General features: G+C 49.5%; 1 protein-coding gene across 1 annotated transcript in view; it reads right to left on the bottom strand.

Annotated features, from left to right (window-relative positions):
- The window catches only part of ASAP3 (ArfGAP with SH3 domain, ankyrin repeat and PH domain 3), a 329,849-nt gene extending 315,827 nt beyond the window's left edge, over positions 1-14,022 (bottom strand). The window contains exon 1 of the mRNA XM_078682583.1: positions 12,574-14,022. Coding sequence (XP_078538709.1) covers positions 12,574-12,702 — 129 coding nt within the window. The 5' untranslated portion in view covers positions 12,703-14,022. The remainder of the gene's footprint in view (positions 1-12,573) is intronic.
- Between the last annotated feature and the right edge of the window lie 4,006 nt (positions 14,023-18,028).

Here is an 18,028-nt window from a genome sequence, read left to right as displayed (position 1 = left end):
GCCATGTTGTACACCAGCATGACTGATGTTCAGCATGACAAAAAATTTGTGGCGTAAGGGAGAGTGGCGTGGAGTGTTATAGAGTGGAATGGCAAAGAGTTGAGTAGAGGGTCGTAGATGGGAGTGGCATAGTCTGTCATGTATTTTACTGGCACAGAGTGGAGTTGAGGAGAGTGGCATACTGTGGAGTGGTGTAGTGTGGAGTGGTGTAGAGTGGACTGGTGTAGAGTGGACTGGTGTAGATAGTTGCAGAGTATAGTGGCATAGAGTACAGCGGCCTAGATTTCAGTTGCGTAGATTAGAGTGTTGCATAGTAGAGTGCAATGCAGTGAGTGTAGTTGCAGTAGACTGGTGTAGAGCAGAGAAGAGTGGTGTAGAGTGCAGTGTTGCAGAATAGAGTGACGTAGAGTACAGTGGCACAGAGTGCAGTGGTATAGAGTAGAGTGGCATGGAGTGCAGTATAGTAGAGTGGTCTAGAGTGAATCAGGGAGATTAGAGTGCAGTGCTGCAGAGGCATAGAGTGGAGTGATGCCGAGTAGAGTGGCGTAGAGTGCAATGTTGCAGAGTGGAATGGCGTAGAGTGCAGTGGTGTAGAGTGGCGTAGTGTGCATTGGCATCAAGCAGAGTGGTGTTGAGTAAAGTGCAGTGGTGTTGGGTGCAGTGGTGCTGAGCACAGTGGTGCAGCGTAGAGTGCAGTAGCGCAGAGTAGAGTGCAGTTGCGTGGAGTCGTGTGGCATAGAGTACATTGGGCCGATGCAGAGTGTATTGGTGTAGAGTGTTGCAGAGTATAATGGTGTAGAGTGCAGTGGCACAGAATTCAGCCTTGTAGGATGCACTGATGTAAATAAAAGTTTTGCATAATAGAATGCAGTGGTGGAGAGTGCAGGGGCATAGAGTGCAGGGGTACAGAGTAGATTGACATAGAGTGCAGTGGTGTAGATTACAGTGGCATAGAATGCAGTGGTGCAGAGTACAGTAGAGTGGCACAAAGAGAGTGACAGAGAGTGCTGTAGCGTAGAGTGGTGCAGAGTGCAGTGATGCAGAGTAGAGCGGTGTAGAGTGCAGTTGTGCAGAGTCGGGTAGAGTTCAGTAGCAGAGAGTGCAATATTGCAGGGTATAGTGGCATAGAGTGCAGTGGCGTAGAGGGGCGTAGAGCACAGTGGTTCAGAGTAGAGTGCAGTGGCGTATAGTGCAGTTGCCTAGACTGCATTCGCATACAGTGGAGTGGAGCAACAGAGTGTAGTGGTGTAGAGTGGAGCGGTGTAGAGTAAAGTTGTGTAGAGTGCAGTGGCGTAGGGAGCAGTAGCACAGAGTGCTTCCACTATCTGCCTCAGCTTATTTTGTTTTTCTACTTGCAGCACATCGTAAAAGTGTGTGTGTGTGTGTGTGTGTGTGTGTGTGTGTTTCCCGTGTTTGATCCCTTTAACGTTGCATCCTCTCCCCTTCTACTATTTGGTACAGCATAATACCACCAGCAGGCCTAATGTTGTTACTGTCACTTTAAACAATAATTTCCAAAAACATAAATGGCTTTCCGCTATCACTATTAAGTAATCACTAGTTTAGTTTGTAACCTAGTTTTTTAGGTCGAGCCTAAAGCAGCGCATGCGCTGCTTCCTCGACTTTTAAGTAAGGGGATTTTCAAAGTGCTACCAGAGGCTTTTCCTGGCCTCAAGCTTAAGTGCACGTGCACGCCCGCAGCCGCCATGTGGGCTTCTGTCAAGGCTCATTAAGCCTTGCGTGCCTCTCTCCGTGCTTCAATTCCCTCTCCCTCCCCCACCACAGATCGCGTCACTCTGATGGACTCCACTTCCCCCCCCCCCCCCTCTCTAAACACTTTCGCCGCGCGGCAAATGCTTGTCTTTCCTTTTGCTCGACTATCAGCACGAAATATCAGCATTAGTTACGGCTCTCTCATGTTTTTCTTTCCCTTTGCTCGACTATCAGCACAGCCCGCTTCACGGACTCCATGCTTCATTTTTTAGTCAGCATTTATATTACGGCCACCGTATCTTTCCTTTCCGTCGCTGCTTCTATATTTATGGCTTTCCCCCTCCCCCCACCCTCCGAGCACAAACGCAGCTGTGGGTTTATTAGTACATGTAGGGGAACTGACACCCAGACCCTCTCAAAAGTGTAGCTGACTCCGAACCACCTCCAGTATGGCTGCACTTGAATGCTCCTACTTGGAAGTGACTCAAGAAAATAGCAACGGAAGATGAATGCGGAGTCCGTACGATTGGTATGCTACTGCTAGTCCATACCAGCAAGTACATTTTTCCGTGGAGGAAGAAAGAAAGGCTTTCCTCTCGCGTGCTCTACCACGCGCGCGCTTCAACACTCCTCTCCCTCCCCACCACAGAGCACATCTCACGGCCACTGCAATCCTATTGCCCGTTTCAGATTCACTTGCCTGGTGACGGACTGATTTCCTTGCCCCACAAAATATGCTCCACAGCTATTAGCCTGTCACAGGGGGTCTGACATGAGACTGCTCTTCCCCGTCTCCCCCAGACTTTCAGGTGTATGTATGACATGTAGCTGACTCTGCTCCAGCCCCACTGACCTCTCAAAAATGCACATGTCACGTGACTCAATTCCATCCAGCCTTCCTGGCCCTTCAGAAGTGTGATTTGCGTGATTGAAACTGCCCCAGCCCTCTTGGTTGTTCACGTGTACCTCTGGCATGACACTGCCCCTTTAAAAGCCTCACAGGCCTGTCAGATATACCACTGGCGTGCTACTAACTGTGCCACAGCCCCACTGCCCGATCAGCAGGCGCTCCCATGTGTGACTCACAAAATCTACCCCATCCTTCTGTTTAAGACAGGGGGCGCCTGGCATGTGACTGGTTCTGCCCCGGCCCTTCTGATCTTTCAAAGAGGGGCCTCAAGTGTAACAGACTCTGCAAGAACCTTATTATCTTTCTGAGATGCCTCACATAAAACCGCCACAGTTCTATGGCCAGAAAATGCTGCAGATGAAATTTGACTGACTTTCTCCGTACACTTTCGGCCTGTCTTAGGTCCGACTTAGTGGTAAGTGCCTCTTCCTTTGCCCTACTAACGCCATGCGTGACTCTACCACAGCCCTACTAACCTTCCAGCGGCATTACTAACTTTCTCAGAGTTACCGGACGCATGGCTGAGGGGGCTGTAGACATACTACGCTTTCAGGGGTACACCTGGCACGTGACTGGTGTAACCCTTGTGTCAGCCGTAAGACCGCCAATAGTTGCGCCAGCCCTTGCGCCCTGTCAGAGCCCTCCCCCCCCCCAGTGTGCCTCATCCCACCCCCTACATCTGCCCTAGACAGGGGGTGTCTGCATATGACTGACTCTGCCCCAGAGTACTGGCTTTTCAGAGACATTGACCTTTCAGGAATGCACCCAGCCTACCAGTCATAACAGTTTGCCTCCAGACCTCAGTTCTGAAACATATTTGTGAGTAATTCATTTTTAAAGTGAATCAAAAAGCATATTTTACCTGCGCTCTTCATTAGTTTGTCAGGGTGTCTGGAATAAGGAAACTCTGTGGATTCAGTCAAGCAGATATACAGGAACGCACCTGTTTTACTCCCGGAAATCAGGCAGATTCCGTCAAAAGAACAACTAGGGAGTAAATAGATACAGATAACCCTACCCTAGCTTTCACCCACAATGCACCAGTGACAGGCCTAGAGTAGTTTGTCAGCAGCAACCTGCCACAAGGAGGCCCCCTAATGCTCTTTCTGTCTGATCTGAAGACAGCATTAGGGTGAACAGAATCTTTTCATTTACAGACATTTCCAGCTACAATCAAAAGAGGGATAACATGAAATAAATATCCGTGGTTATATTCATATTCAGGTATAAATATTCATTTTTAGCTGCTTAAAAATCCTCATGTCGAGACCCTTTCATGGTCATATAAGGTAACAAAATGCTTCTGACACTTTTTTATTATAACTTTTCAGCATGCTGCACAGCAGCCAGTAGCCACACTTCTCTACAGCATAGCTTAAAGACATTGGCAAAGTCAATAGCTCTGACTAAACACTTAGAAGGTCCCAAAGGCGAGACCTATTGGCTATGCCAGGGCTTGTTTGCACTTGGCTACATGATTTTTAGAATTTTTTGAATTTTTAGAACATTCTAGCATGAAAAGATTATAACGTGCTTTTTTGCCTGTTTGGCTGCTTCTACTGTGCCTCTTTCCATAGCTTAATGTGTACATTGTATCAAAGAATATCATACCATATTCTACAACAGACCATACCATACAGTGACCAACCATACTATAAAATGACAGGCCCTACCATAGTAAATGACATATATACCAAACCATACCATACTATATGACAGACCATACTATATCATACCATACTATACAATAACAGGCCATACGGTAGAATAGCATCCTTTACAAAGACAGGCCATGCCATAATATACAATGACAAACCATACCATATCATGCTATATAATGACAGGCCATGTGATACATATACAAAGACAGGCGATACCATAACATGACAAGCCATAGCATAGCATAAAATAATAAACCATGTCCTACAATACAATGACAGGCCATAACATACTATACAATGAGAGGCTATACCATACTAAACAATGACAGGCCATACCATGCTACACAATGACAGGCCATAACACACCATACAATGACAGATCATGACATTCCATTCTATAGGATACCATATCATACCTGACTACACAATGACAGGCAATACCATACTATACTATTGTATACAATGACAGGCCATACCACGGCACACCATAACAAAGTGCTATACAATGACAGTCCACACTACAACATACAATACTAGCCAAAGACAGGTGTTGGACCTGGCCTTTTTTGCAGGAGTATCCCTAAACGTGTTGCCTTTTTCCTCCTATTTTTTCTGACTTGTTTTTGTTGGTTTTAGGACTCTGGCCACTTTACCACCGCTGACCAGTGCTAAACTGCATGTGCTCTCTGTCTAAATTGTATTGGTGATTGGTTTATCCATGATTGGAATACTTGATTCACCAGTAAGTCCCAAGTAAGGTGCACCAGATGGCCTGCAAATCAAACAGTACCGTGGGCCTGCAGCACTGTTCCAAATTAATAGCCCTGCAAACATGTCTCAGATCTGTCATTGCAGTGTCTGTGAGTGCAGTTTTAAACTGCAATTTCGACCTGGCAAGTGAATCCACTGGCCAGGCTGAAACCTTCCCTTTTACTACAAGTAAGTCACCCCTACAGTAGGCCCAATGCAGCCCTATGGGCAGGGTGCAGTGTATTTAAAAGGTAGGGCATATGGTGTTGTATTTTACATGCCCTAATAGCGGAATACTGCTAATTTTGTTTTTCCACTATTGCAAGGACTATCTCTCCCATAGGGAAACATGGGAATTGCCTTAAAATACCTTTTAAATGTAATTTCCCATTGGGAGCAGATAAAGATTTGGAGTTTGGGGTCTCTGAACTCCCGATTTAAAATTACATCTTTTGGTGAAATTGATTTTTAATTTGTATGTTTGAAAATGGCAATTAAAGAAAGTGGGCATTTTCTTGGTTAACCATTCTGTCTGTGCCTTTTGCCTGCCTGTAGAATCCACGCCTGGGTTAGAGTGACAGTTGGGCTCTTGTGCATTCACTCGAAACAGTCACACAAAGGGAGCTGAGGTGTGCTTGCATATCCCGATGGGCCATCACCAGTCTGATGAGCCTTCCTGAGCTAGAGTGGTGGGAGGAGTTGTCAATTGCAACCTGAATAGGGCTGTGCCTGTCCTCACACAAAGAAGTCTAAAGTGTGTCTGGAGCCAGGTCAGGGAAAGACGGGGTCTTGTGCACTACAAAGACTTTCCTTTGAAGTTTGCCTAGTTCAAAGGCAGGAAGGTATTGAACCTATGACACTCTCAAATCAGAGCACTTCTGGATTAAAGGATATTCAGCCAGAAAGAAGACCTGAATGCTAGAGGAGGGGCTGACACTCTGCCTGTTGCTTTATTGTGCCGGTCTGCTGCTTGCTGGCTCTGTCCTGGGAGTAAAAGGGTTGGACTTAGCTTTCTGAATCCTGCTTCCAAGATTCTCCAAGGACTTGTGCATTGTTTCAAGATGACTGGTAGAAGTCACCATAATAATGGGACAAAGTAAAAACCTTCTGAAATCAACGAGTAACAGTCCCCGGCTTAGTTTATCTCCTACCTTGGTGATGTATAAGCTGAAAAACACAGGAAATCCCTCATACCAAGGTGGGCGACAGTTCAGAAAGGTTGAACCATGTGATTCCAAGCAATCTATGCACCAGCGTTTAAAGGATCGTTGAAAGTAGTGTGGCACAATCTCCATAGTCCCCTGAAGCTACTCAAATGTGCACTGATCCTAACAAAAGGGTCACATCCAGAAGGACCATCTACTGACCCAAACTGGGTAGAAATCGTATTGAGAACGAACATTACCTACAGCGCACAGTTATACTAGCTTTTGCCCTAACACCCCGATACACAAGGTGTATTTTGGACCAGCCTCATAGTTTGCTCTGCTGGAAAGTTCACGAGTTTGGTTGCTAGTTACCGTACAGACTAGATTGTAACATCTGTGTCAAATCTATCAATTATGTGATTCTAAAAATCTGAAGTTCAATCCAGTTAGGGTGACCACCTCACTCCATGTCATCATAGACACTGCTGCCAGCGATAGATTTTTAACCTAAAAATTGTTGCTGTCAGGTGAGTTACATTGATTAGTTCAACCGACGCAATAAAGATTGCAATGCTCAGGATGAAGTAGGCTGTCACACAAAAGGCTTGGCCGGGAAGCATGGCCTCTGATAACATGGGAGTCTGGTGGAACCCTGAACCTAGTGCACTTCTAAGTCCTTTGCTGCATCTCATGATGCACTTCCTCCACTCCAGTTTGACCTCGGAAGAGCTCAGACCTCATATTCACCTCCAGCAGCTTTCCATCGAATCTCTCATGCACTTCAGGCCACAGATCCGACTCCTGCACCATTGCCTCTCAGGCACATAAAGGCCTGTCATTTAGCACAGCATTTTGCAGCATTAGCTGCACCCGCCAACTTGACTAGCTCTGCTTAGCTGCCAGGTAGTCTCACGTCGTTTAGGACACATACAGTCAGCCCTAGCTTTGAGAAAACAACACTTTGGTCTCGATTATGATTTTGGTGGCAAAAACCATCAAACTTGCGTAGCTGGTAAATACCGACTCCACTGGATTTGGGAAATAACAGATGTTAAATTAGACTGAATATCAACTTTTACCACGACCAGCAGAATTCTTATTTACTGCATGGGCTAGATACCGAAATATATGCTATTTACAATGAGCGGTAAATACTGCGCCCGATAAATAAATAGCACATTCACAGAACATCAGGAACTGCCCACTTTCATGCTTTAGAAGTTCCTAGAGCGAGAAATGTATCCATAGAGAATAGAAACAGTCAGAGAAACATGCATAAGAACTTCAGGACACTCCCAACAAATGGGCGGGAGTGTGTAGGCAAAGCACCTTGAAACAAGACAACCAAAATCCATTGTCATGCTCTGCTATCACTTAGTCATCACAAGCAGAAAACTTCAAAACTCTCTCATCATGGACCCGAGCAGGAAAAGGATGTACAAGTCAACAGATCTGGGTTTAATCCATCACCGTTCTTTAGCCCTCTCTGCCACCCCAGTTCAGACATGGCCATATGCAAATCAGTCTGACCCTGTGCCTCATGTCTGAACTGGGGTGGCAGAGTGGGCTAAAGAACAGTGATGGATGAAACCCAGATCTTTTGACTGGGTGTGAGTGTTTGATTGGTTCAGATGCTCCGTCCATCACCACCCCCTTTTGTACCGCTTTGTTCGCTATAAGTTGGCACGGTATGCTCAGACGTGAGTCCCTTGCTCACTTTGCCACTGGATTCAAGCAAGCCTGGCTGAAGACGGCTGGAATGCCAGAAACCAGTCCCAGGAAGCTTGTTTCCGGTCCAGGGAAGGCATGGCTTGGCAGTTCAGGCTGGACTGTTCCCATGAGGCACAGGGTCAGACTGATTTGCATATGGCCATGTCTGAACTGGGGTGGCAGAGTGGGCTAAAGAACGGTGATGGATGAAACCCAGATCTTTTGACTGGGTGTGAGTGTTTGATTGGTTCAATGCTCCGTCCATCACCACCCCCTTTTGTACCGTATATGTGTTTGGTGTCGGGGAAGAGAGAAAGCTTGGCAGTGTAGCTGGTTTAGGGTGTGTATTAATTGTGTAGTAAGGAGGCTCGGAGTGAGTGTGTGTTTCTAGTTTGTGAAGGAAAGCATTATGAGGTAATGTGTGTGAGAGTTTGTTGTGCTTCTGTGTGTGTTATGTTTTGGTTTTGAGGAGTAGTGAGAGGGGGTGATGATGTATTTGTCTTCTGAGAAGTATTTGTATGTAAAGTATTGTTGGGGAGTGGAAGCTGCAAATTAAAGGGGGTGTTGATGTGTTTTGGTAAAGAGTGCATGTGGTGCGTGAGAGGGAATGAAGAGTTAAGTGTGTCTGTGTTAGATTTGCTTGCTAAAAGAGGTAATATGTGTGGGAAGAAGAGGAGGGTTTTGGTGGATGAAAAGATGGAAGGGGTCTGTTAGGAGTAGGGAGTGTGTGTCTGACTGGGATATAGTTACGTATGGTATAGGTTGGGGTTGTGTTGGTGACTAGTGGATTGGTTAGTGGTATGGGATAGGGTTGTGTTTTGTGTGTGAGTGAATGTGCCATTGTGTAGTAGTTGGGGTGGAAGGGTGTATAGGTGTGGTTTGTGGGGTTTTGTAGTGGGTGTTGAGACATTGAAATGTGTGTAGGGTTTGTTTTTAGTGAATGAGTAGAGTACATTTGCTGTGAGTGTGTAAATACGTATGTGGATAGGTTAAGTTGGGAGCTGGTGAATGGAAAACGCCTGTCTCCATGCGCTGCTGTGTAGGTGATTTTATGTTCTCACCTAAAACGATGCATGTACTGTGTTTTTTTATGTATTGGTCTTCGCTACTTTGTATTGTTTTACAACTTTTCTTTCATTCCTTACACTTCCAGGACTTTTTTTCCACCTGCTTTTGACTCGAGGTGTTTTAAGTTAGTTTAAGACACTGGTTTTCAATGACCTCTCATTCTTGTAACTGGATGTTAATTACCACGTTATTTTTAGCACATGTAATAAATAGAGCAAGTAGACCACAGGCATGCAGTATTTAGCATGTGAGGAACAACTTATCACCTTCTGCGGCTCTGCTCTCTACAGTCTGGTGCCCTGCAGCTTGGATTCCCTCCCCCGCACTTACTGCTGTCCATAAACTCACAACTTGCATCTCTCTCACCTACATTCACCTGCTGCAGCTCTACCTCCCCCCAAAATTCACCTCCTGCATCTTTACCCCACTCACCTCTTGTAGAGCCGTAGCATAGTGCCCGCCAAACGCAGGCGCGGTGCGTCCATTGGGGCGTAGGGGCATAGCCCCACTAAGCGCCATGGACCCACCGCGCCGCCGCATCCTCACTGAAATAAAAATATAGAATGGTCGTGCTACCCGCCAGCCGGGAATCCGGGAGACACCCGACTTTCCCGGAGTGCGCAGGTGGGGGGGGGGTGACTGGGCCTGCTGCAGCTTGAGTGACAGTCCACTCAGCTGCAGCAGTAGTGCACAAGTGAATGTTTGGGCAGAAACTAGCCCGAGCATGCGCAGATAGGTTCCCTGCAGAAGTCCCCCTTAAAAGGGACCAGGGGGCGGGCGGCAGCCCCCGGGGTGCCAAAGGGCGACTGGGCGAGCAGTCATGGTGCCCCCCTAGCCAATCCTGGCGCTGCATGCAGCGCCAGGATTGGCTGGTCCAGTGGTCCACGTGCAAGCCAATCACTGTGCGACTTCGCACCATCCGCTCCCGTAACATACATTAGGTACATATGTCACACTGTGTGTGTGTGGGGAGGGGAGTTCGCTTCTGCCTCCCAAGCAGCATCAGACGCTGCCCTCTTCAGTGACTAACAGCGCATTACAAAATGAGCTCGCATGGGAGAAAGCGGGGATTCCCATTTTGGTGTGAAGTTGTAAAAATGTATACATGACTTTGGTGTGAATATGTACCATCAAAACTGCAGGGCCACACCAAAGGGGAGAGGATGTGGTCTGACTGTTAGCGGCCGGCTTTGATGCTGTGAAACCAGGTTCGAGATTCTTATCAAGCCATAAAAATGTATACATGACTTTGGTGTTAAATAAATAGATGTTTTAGAAAACAAATAACAATGATGTTCCGACTAAGGTGTGAAATTGGTGTCGAATAAATACATGTTTGAAAAACAATTAATATTAATCATGTATCATTGGTGCTGGAGTACAAGGTTCGGGACTGGTATTGAACACTGACAAGCTGTGTGCAAGTTATATGGTCATAAAAATACATGAATGATGGCTGCAGGGTGGGTGCATTAATGATTGTTGGGTGGATGGATGCATGAATGATGTATGGATGGATGCATAATGGGTGGATGCATGATGGATGGATGCATGATGGATGGATGCAGGGTGGGTGGATGCAGGGTGGGTGGATGCAGGGTGGGTGGATGCAGGGTGGGTGGATGCAGGGTGGGTGGATGCAGGGTGGGTGGATGCAGGGTGGGTGGATGCAGGGTGGGTGGATGCAGGGTGGGTGGATGCAGGGTGGGTGGATGCAGGGTGGGTGGATGCAGGGTGGGTGGATGGATGGGTGGATGGATGGATGGATGGGTGGATGCATGAATGATGGATGCATGGATGCATGCATGAAGGGTGGATGGATGCATGAATGATGGATGCAGGATGGATGCAGGATGGGTGGGTGGATGCATGAATGAATGATGTATGGATGCAGGATGGATGGGTGGATGCATGAATGAATGATGTATGGATGCAGGATGGGTGGGTGGGTGGATGGATGGGTGGATGCATGAATGATGTATGATGGATGGATGCATGGATGCATGCATGAAGGGTGGATGGATGCATGAAGGGTGGATGGATGCATGAATGATGGATGCAGGATGGATGCATGATGGGTGGGTGGATGGATGGGTGGATGCATGAATGATGTATGGATGGATGCATGGATGCATGCATGAAGGGTGGATGGATGCATGAATGATGGATGCAGGATGGATGGATGGATGGATGGGTGGATGCATGAATGATGGATGCATGGATGCATGCATGAAGGGTGGATGGATGCATGAATGATGGATGCAGGATGGATGCAGGATGGGTGGGTGGATGCATGAATGATGGATGCATGGATGCATGCATGAAGGGTGGATGGATGCATGAATGATGGATGCAGGATGGGTGGGTGGATGCATGAATGAATGATGTATGGATGCTGGGTGGATGGGTGGGTGGGTGGATGCATGAATGAATGATGTATGGATGCAGGATGGATGGGTGGATGCATGAATGATGTATGGATGGATGCATGCATGCATGATGGGTGGATGCATGATGGATGGGTGGATGCATGAATGAATGATGTATGGATGCAGGATGGGTGGATGGGTGGATGGGTGGATGCATGAATGAATGATGTATGGATGCAGGATGGATGGGTGGATGCATGAATGATGTATGGATGGATGCATGCATGCATGATGGGTGGATGCATGATGGATGGGTGGATACATGAATAATGTATGGATGGATGCAAGGTGGTTTGGGCTCGCTCGCTGCGCTCGCTACGGTGCAATATGCAAATTAGTTTACGCCACACCACTTTCAAATGTCACCAGCCGCCCCTGCAAACACGCACACTGTGAACAAACATCTTGCAGTAAGTTTCCATTGCAGGTACTACCTGACACTCTTCCCAAAACATTCTCCAGTTCTTCCTCAAACTCACTATTTGCAAGAGAAAGTCCCTCAAGCTCACCTCGTGGGGTAGCGCAGGCCCCTGCAACCACCCTACCCTCCACAATTCAGCTCAGTCACGTAACACAGGCCCCTGTAGCGCAGGGGACCCCATTCAGCCCAAGATCATTGAATATCTGTGAGATATGGGAGACTAAGGGCCACTCATCACATTCTGAAGCACTACCATTTTGTGTTATGCCACTGATTCAGCCTATGGGCTATAAATATCTGATAGATGCGGGTATCGCTGTGGTCCCTCGTCACATTGTACGAGGGGGGGGGGGGCATTATTTTTGCAACAGGTGCCCTGCACAAACCTGCACCCCCCCCCCCCCCCCGAGTTCTGCCCAAGACCCCACAAGCAATGCAACTTGCTCCAGAAGCCACATATGCTAACCTTGGACTTTCCTCTTATAATCAAGGCTTGCTGTTGTGTTGGACCCAGCGATTTAAATGAGGCGGGCCAAGATGTCAAGTCCCAAAATCCATAGGGTTTTTAGGTGAGAATTCAGAACTGCTATATGTGGTCCGTGATCTCAAGGGGAAAACGTTAGCCCCGCCCCCACCTGTTTCCAGTCACATCCCCTCAACTTACTTTCACCTGTGCCCCAATGTCCCTCTCCCTCCATCACTTGCCCTAGACACACACCCCTCACGCTGCCCCCCCCCCCCCTCCCCTTACACCCAGGCTCACCTCCTCCAGGTCCGCCACAGCCCCCCGGCACTTGTGCATGCTGGAGGCGAAGGTGGCGGTGGGGGCTGGGCTCTGGATGTCCTCATACGTCACTGCCAGGAACTCGGAGACGCTGATCTGCTCTGGCATGGTGCCTGCTGCTGGAGGGTTCGGACCTCAGACCTGAGCGGGGGCGGTGCAAACCCACACACCTGAGACTTGGGCCATGGGGTTTAGTGTCACGTGCCTGCCATCCCCGAGGCGCGGCACGTGTGATGGATGTTCGGATCAATAGGCAGGCCCGGGAGAGCAATATACCCTGCCTTCCTCGGATGCTTATTGGAGTCTCCGGCTGCTGGAGTAATGCCACAGTCAAGGGAGTGTTTGCACCTCAGCCCCTCCCTGTGGCTTTGCCAGTCGTTGGCCCTGGCGCCGGTCTCCGTTTAGCTGTTTACATGCTCAGGTGACAGACTTCCACAGACCGCCTGCTATCGCACCGATCTCCCCGCATTCCCGGAGTGCAGGTCAGCCCCGGCTCGGGTTCCCAGCAGCTGTTTAAAGAACTCGGCGCCGCTCTCCCGTGCGCCCCTCTTTTCCCGCACTCCAGCCTTTCTCATTCCAAAATCCTGTTTAAATTTCCCAAGTTACTTTGTAACAATTCAATATTCCAGCTTCCTCGTTCTGGTGGGCTGTCCTTTGCGATTTCCAGTAAACGAAACCCTTGAGTGAGTGTTGGGTTTATCAGTTCCGGGAAATTTCCAACTTGAACTTTATCAGATTCCAGTCAGCCTTGCAGCTTTCGAAACTTTCCAAGTTTCTGAAGTGTCGGACACTGGCGGAGACAAAGAAGACTTTTCTATCCTCAGCGAAAACTTCCAAACTTCCTTGTACACAACATCCCCCAGTTACAGGTTGCAGCCTCCTTTGTGCTCTCCCGGTGCGGGCTCAAGACTGCAGTCCCTTGGGGCTGCATACAACAAGCTCCTTTGCACTATACCAGATGCACTGAGCATCCTCTGTACTCTCCAAGATGCAGGTTCTAAAGTTGTGTTCTTGACTGCCCGCGGCTGGTTCTAGACTCATTTGAACTCACACCTTGGCAGGGTCCAATTTCTAAGGTCCCTTGCTCACTCCAAAGGTTCCAGACATAAGTCTCTGTACTCTCAGGCTGCAGGTTCCAAACTCTCCTGCACAGTCCCAGAATCCCCTGTGCATTCCTGCTGCCTCCTCTGTACTTTCCCAGAGACAGGTTCCAGCCTCCGGGCTCCGCCGTGCTCTCCGAGCCGCAGGTCCCAGCCTATTGCACCCTCCCCCGTTGGGGTCCCAGTCTGGTTTCCACTCTCCTCGGGTGCAAGCCTCGCGCGTCCCCGATGCGGGTTTCCAGGCTATTGTTTCCCGGGTTCGAGCCTCCCAGCCTCCAGGAGGTGTTCTCTGTTGTCACCGACGGGCCTCCCCACTCCTGGCCGCGTCACGTGGCCACAGGGGCGGGTGCAACCGAGGCTTCTGGCCCACCCCTTCTCTGCCTGCTGCAGTCCGGGCTCGTGCCTGCTCCGCCCCTTGCCTGCACGGTCTCCTCGCATGCCTGCTACTCCTCGTCTCCACAGCCTCCTACCCACACCCCCGCCCCCTGCGCCCACTCGACTCGCCCACACCCCAGCCTCGGGGTCTGCTCTTCCTTTGTAGTTAAGTTCGCTGCACTAAGCAAGGTTGTGCTTGTTTTTTTATTTATTTCTTTAATGCGATTTTCTATAGCGTGAACATCACCCGAAGGTGTCAGAGCGCTTTACAAAAGAACCAGTTGCGATACATAAAGATTTAGGATTACATGAGTTACATAAAAGATACAAACAGGATTTTTTTTGCAAATGTACAAGTTGTAAAGTCACACAGGAAAGATATACAAATACAAAAAATTGCAAATGTACAAGTTGTAAAGTCACTCAAGGAAGAGATACAAATGGATAAACTCTAAGAGTCACATAGGAATGGTAGTGAGTACAAAGGTCTACTACATATACTAGTGGTTAGAGTTATCTCTATATACATATATATATACAAATAGTAGATTTTTTCAGGATTCCATTTTACCAGCGATTCGGCGTGGACAAGTATATATCACATACTTACAGAATGTAGTTAAGTTCTCTGCACTAAGCAAGGTTGTGCTTGTTTTCACAAGTGCACCACGGCACCCCCCCCTGTGGAGCTCGGGGAAAGGCTGCACACTGTCGGGTGATGCACCTAAACCCACAGACACTAGTCCTGGGTCCCCCGGTCGATCCACGTGCCCCTCCACAACATAGTCTCTTTTGGGGCTAACAGTACCAATGCCAGGCATCAACGCCACGCTAGAGTTTCCCAGACTCTTGCATTCTGGGTCTTGCTGTCTTGTTTAGCCGTTATAACCTGCAGGACTACAAGCCCCATAATTCAACGGAAAAAACATACTGAATTCTATGAGCTGCTCTTATGTGGAATTAGGGAACATGAGGGTTCTGCCATGTCAGATAGGCCCAGACCCGCTTCCACACATAGCCAGGATTTTCGTGACACCCAGTACCATCTCACACTCCCAATCACTCTTTCCAGACCTTTTACCCTCTGAGTGGCTTTATTTATTTATATAGTCATTTTGCTGTCCTAAAAATCCTAACCTCCATCCAAGCGGGCTTCACGGTGCTGTACAGAAGAAAGGTGTGAGGTGGGAACAAAGGGCGGAGTCAACCAACCAGCATATTTAAACATTATTTTACAATACTCAGGGCTCGAGTCGGGGTACCACGCGGGTGGACGGCGTCCCCCCACTTATTTTACAGGGTGGATGCCGTCCCCCCTGCCAAACAGCTGGACTTCACCTTTTTGGCCTTTCTGGGACGAGATCGGAGCCCCCTATCGTGACATCACTTCCTGTCGTGATGTCACCTCCGGTGGCCACGTCCCCCCACTTCTTTTTAGGTCGAGGACCGTCGCACTGTGTAGCAGTGGGCGGAGCCCGAGATTCAATGTTTTTTTAGAGGGGGCTTGGAACCCGCCCCTCTTCTCCATTGGCTGGCCTAGTAAATGCTGGCCAGCCATTGGAGGAGAGGGCCGTCACTCGGTTCAAGCCCCGTCTTTTTCGGATTCGGGGGCGTTTTTTTAAGCTTCTTTCTTGTTTTCTTTCTCTCCTCTTCCCATTGGCTGGAATTTTACCTTCCAGCCAATGGGAAGAGGAGAGAATGAAAACCACGCCCGAATCTGAAAAAGACGCTGGTTTCTCCGAGGCATTCCTGCCTCGCCATGGAGAAACGTGGTCGTGAGGAGCGCTCCTCTCGAAGTAATTTCTGCCCTCTGTTCTCTCGTTTTTCTTGCCCTCTGTTCTCTCATCTCGTTTTTCTTGCCCTCTGTTGTCTCATTTTTCTTGCCCTATGCTCTCTTGTTTTTCTTGCCCTCTGTTCTCTCGTTTTTCTTGCCCTCTGTTCACTTGTTTTTCTTGCCCTCTGCTTTCTCGTTTTAAGATTGGCGGGAGTCGCCAAAGGCCAACAGTTGTGGAGCTCCCCCTCCCCTCCACCTATCTCCCCCCTCCCTCCACCCCGGGCGGGGATTTAAAGACATAACGCAGGGGCATCGTGGGGACCGTTACCGATGTCGGGTCCTGTTGGTTTGATATCTATTAGGAAAAGGGCGGTGCACCGGGACCCGTCCTGGGCCTTGTCGAGGCTTAGGAATAACTTGGTCCTGGAGCGAGGATGCTCGTGTGTGGCGTCCGCCGAGCATGCTGGAGCCCCAACACTTTGACCCCCGCCCCCCCTGCTGATAATATTGGGCTGTTTGCAGGGCCCGCGGCGCCCTCGTGGCGCACGAGATGGGGCGGACATAACCCCCACCCCCTCCACCCCTTCCGATAATATTGGGCTGTTCGCAGGGCCCCCGGCCCCCTCGTGGCGCACAAGATGGAGCGGACATAACCCCCACCACCACCCCTTCCGATAATATTGGGCTGTTCGCAGGGCCCCCAGCACCCTCGTGGCGCACAAGATGGGGCGGACATAACCCCCCCCACCCAACACCCCTTCCCCCCCCCTCCCCGGAAACACCAGCAATGATGCCGGACAACGTTGGCTCGCAAAGTGCGACCTCGCTAGCCGGAGGGACAGAGCGGTGGCTACCACTCGAGCCTGCTGGTGAATACCCTACCACCACCCTGTGTGGAAGGCAGAGAGCCGGACGCCTCGCGGGGGTGGGGGTGTGGGCAGAGACTCGCGGGCGTTGCGTACGTCGTTCTTTGCCCCCCGAGGTATAGGACTGTGTCCCAAGGTGTGTGGCCACGAGGGGTGAGGCAGCCTGGTGCGGGGTTGTTTAGTTGCGGGTAAGACTGCAAAGGGTCCGGTTCGCAGGACCCTCCCGGAGACACGGGTGGTCGAAGTTGCAGTCATGTTGCAGGCCGCAGAGCAGGGTGTAGGTGTGGGTCTGTGTTTGTGTGTGTGTGGGGCTCTGTGTGTGGGGGTCTCTGTTTGTGTGTGTGTGGGGCTCTGTGTGTATGGGGGGGTTCTGTGTGTGTGTGTGGGGCTCTGTGTGTGTGGGGGGGGCTCTGTGTGTGTGTGTGTGTGTGTGTGTGGCTCTGTGTGTGTGTGAGGCTCTGTGTGTGTGGGGGGCTCTGTGTGTGTGGCTCTCTGTGTGAGTGGGGGGGACTCTGTGTGTGTGTGTGGGGCTCTGTGTGTGTGTGGGGGGGGCTCTGTGTGTGTGAGGGGGGCTCTGTGTGTGTGTGTGGGGCTCTGTGTGTGTGTGTGGCTCTGTGTGTGGCTCTGTGGCTGTGTCTCTGTGTGTGTGTGTATGGCTCTGTGTGGGTGGCTCTGTATGTGTGTGTGGGTGTAAATGCAATAGGTCATGCATTTGCGAGCTATTAAGCTATTGGCATTGTAAATGACAATGCCATTTGCACAGGCACCAGGCAGCACGAAACTGATGGCTCAAATAGTAAATAATTAGTGAGAAATAAAATCAGCAAATGATGCATAAAGGTATAGTGGGCAGACGCACGAAGAGCGGGCCTTGGGAATTAATGAGTTTTTTGCACAGAAAGCGTGACAGACTATCACCCGCCTCAGCCCTAGAGCCCTCGCAGACTCTCCTCTTCCTCCGTGCCCTTCCACAGACCTCTAGGCTTCCCTTCCTCCTCTCACTTTCTCTGCCTGTCGGGTCTAGCAATGTCCTTTTGTCTGAGAACAACAATGGCGCCGGCACACCCAGCCCAGGCGTCATCTGCCTGACGGTGGGAGAGACGGATGAACGTGCCCTTGGGTGTTGCACCTCTCAGCGAGGGCTGAACTGAGAAAAAACAAGAGGGAAGTTTGACAGCATGGTTAAGAAAATACTGGAAGGCCTTAAACCTGGAGTACTTGCGAGAGAAGTAAACAGTGCCGGTCACAGGGGCATGAAGCGCCTAGAGGCAGAGGAGAGCAAGCATTGGAAGCAAAATGATGCACAGGTCTGAATCGAA

This window comes from Lissotriton helveticus, chromosome 3_1 (genome assembly GCF_964261635.1).
Source record: "Lissotriton helveticus chromosome 3_1, aLisHel1.1, whole genome shotgun sequence".
Taxonomy (NCBI): domain Eukaryota; kingdom Metazoa; phylum Chordata; class Amphibia; order Caudata; family Salamandridae; genus Lissotriton; species Lissotriton helveticus.
The sequence above is the reverse complement of the archived record's forward strand: the minus strand, read 5'-3'. Positions and strand labels throughout refer to the sequence as shown.